The sequence below is a fragment of the Austrofundulus limnaeus genome, unplaced genomic scaffold (assembly GCF_001266775.1).
Source record: "Austrofundulus limnaeus strain Quisiro unplaced genomic scaffold, Austrofundulus_limnaeus-1.0 Scaffold189, whole genome shotgun sequence".
In the NCBI taxonomy this organism is placed as follows: domain Eukaryota; kingdom Metazoa; phylum Chordata; class Actinopteri; order Cyprinodontiformes; family Rivulidae; genus Austrofundulus; species Austrofundulus limnaeus.
This window is the reverse complement of record NW_013952591.1, coordinates 331,441-333,254: the sequence shown is the minus strand read 5'-3', so window position 1 is coordinate 333,254 and position 1,814 is coordinate 331,441. Positions and strand designations below refer to the sequence as shown.

The following is a 1,814-nucleotide window of genomic DNA, read 5'->3' as shown; positions in this document are numbered from 1 at the left end:
TATATATACATAAGAAGCTAAATGTAGCAAAAAGCTAAAATAAGAAGAAAGATAGTTAAAAGAATCACAGCACTACAAAAACAGAGCCTTGTGCTGAAGTAGATTTTTAAAGAGAACAACATTTTGAAGGCATTAACAAGTCTCTTCTGAGTGGAATCTAGCTGTAAATTAAATGTATTATTTTAAAAAGTAAACAGAATTGTGTGAAAAAAGATTAGTCATTAAAAATGACTAATTTACAGACATTTATCCTCTAACCAGGAGAAAACTGGGAGAAAAGTTGATTAACGTAGAAAAGTGAGAGGATGTGAGAAATATCTGATAAATCCACAGACTAACACCTCCCTCCATCCCCTGACATTTATCAGCCTTTTTTCACCAATTAAACATTGTCGACTCTTTTTATTGTTGTGTAATAAGTGTGAGGAGACGTCCAACAAACCCTTCCTCCCAACACAGAGATGAATAAACACAGTTTATATATATATATTTATTATACTGTATCTGTGGATTACAGCTGAATCCACCGTCTGATTAAAACAAGCGTCTCCAGCTCAGAGCACAAACAGTTTGTAGAAACTAAGAGTGGTGTGAGTGGTCAGGGTGCAGTTCAGGAGGGTTTAGATCAGGAGCAGTGGTTAGATGTGGACTAACTGAAGAAATATGACTCACTAMTAACAGGACTTGTTGCAAAATGACTGACTTGCAGTAAAATCTTTTTTTTTTTTTTTGTTTCTCAGAATGGACGTCCAGACTGTGACAGTTCTACCTGACTTCAGGTTTTCTGACTGACAGCCAGTCCAGTTCTCTTCTGTCTATATAAATATTATCAGTTTCATGCCTCCCTGTGGGTTTACTTCTTGTTGTAGAAGAAGAGAAACTGATCAGAMAGGCACAGGCTGATGTTTACAGAGGTTATGATTGAAATAAATTTCTCCAAGTGTTGCTTTGACTTGTTCCATCCCAGGGTCCAGCTGCTTTCTGTAACAACTGTGCAGCTAAAGAGCTCTTCTGTTTGAATTTYTCTTTTCTCTTTTTGTCAACTAATTAATCAAAGAAAGAGAGAAAACAAAAAGTTTTGAGGCTACCAATAAAAAACTTTACTGAAATATGTAAATCTTTGTTTTGAAAATGTTACAAGAGAAAATTTAACTTTACTTTAATGTGGAATAGTTTAAACGGATTTTAATCAATAGGTAATTAAGTAAGTGAGTGAATAAGTGAGTGAGTGAGTAAACATGAGACTCACCACTCAAAGTCGTCCTGGGTGCAGTCACAGGAGCCTGTCGTCATGGTCACAGAGTAGGTCTTTCCCATCACACACCTGGAGGTGGGCTTCAGCTTCCTGTAGATCCTCTTCACTCCCATGAGGCACGGCTCACCCTGCACATCACCGTTTCAACACGAGCAAAGACAAAGTCTCAGAATAATCTGTTTTTACRACACCTCCCCACATAAATACTTCACAGCGTGGAAGCAGAAAGTTTGGAGCTAAACTGCGTCAGAAGCAGCAGAAGGTGCTGCTGCACTTCTGCTTTTAGACTTTTCTGTTTCTGAAGCAGCTTCAGCAGCAGAATCTGCCAACAGCCGATCCATTTTTAGCCTGGAATATCTGAGAGGTGCAAGAATCCAAGAGTTCAGCTGCCGGTTTCTCTGCCGCACGTTTCATCCCCAGAACTTTCTGCTTCTGAACATTAGGTGTCAGTAGTGAGATGTCAAAATAAAACTCCTCTCTCGCCACAAACAGACCCACGTCTCCTAAAAATTAAACCCTGAAGTTCAACTGAGAAACACCAAACTCAGGTTTATTTAGA

At 38.6% G+C, this 1,814-nt stretch overlaps 1 protein-coding gene across 1 annotated transcript in view; it reads right to left on the bottom strand.

Moving 5' to 3' along the window:
- Positions 1-1,814, bottom strand: part of LOC106524471 (VPS10 domain-containing receptor SorCS1) — a gene marked incomplete at its 5' end in the record, with an annotated part of 97,122 nt that overhangs the window by 37,491 nt on the left and 57,817 nt on the right. The window contains 1 exon segment of the mRNA XM_014018281.1: positions 1,250-1,383. Coding sequence (XP_013873735.1) covers positions 1,250-1,383 — 134 coding nt within the window.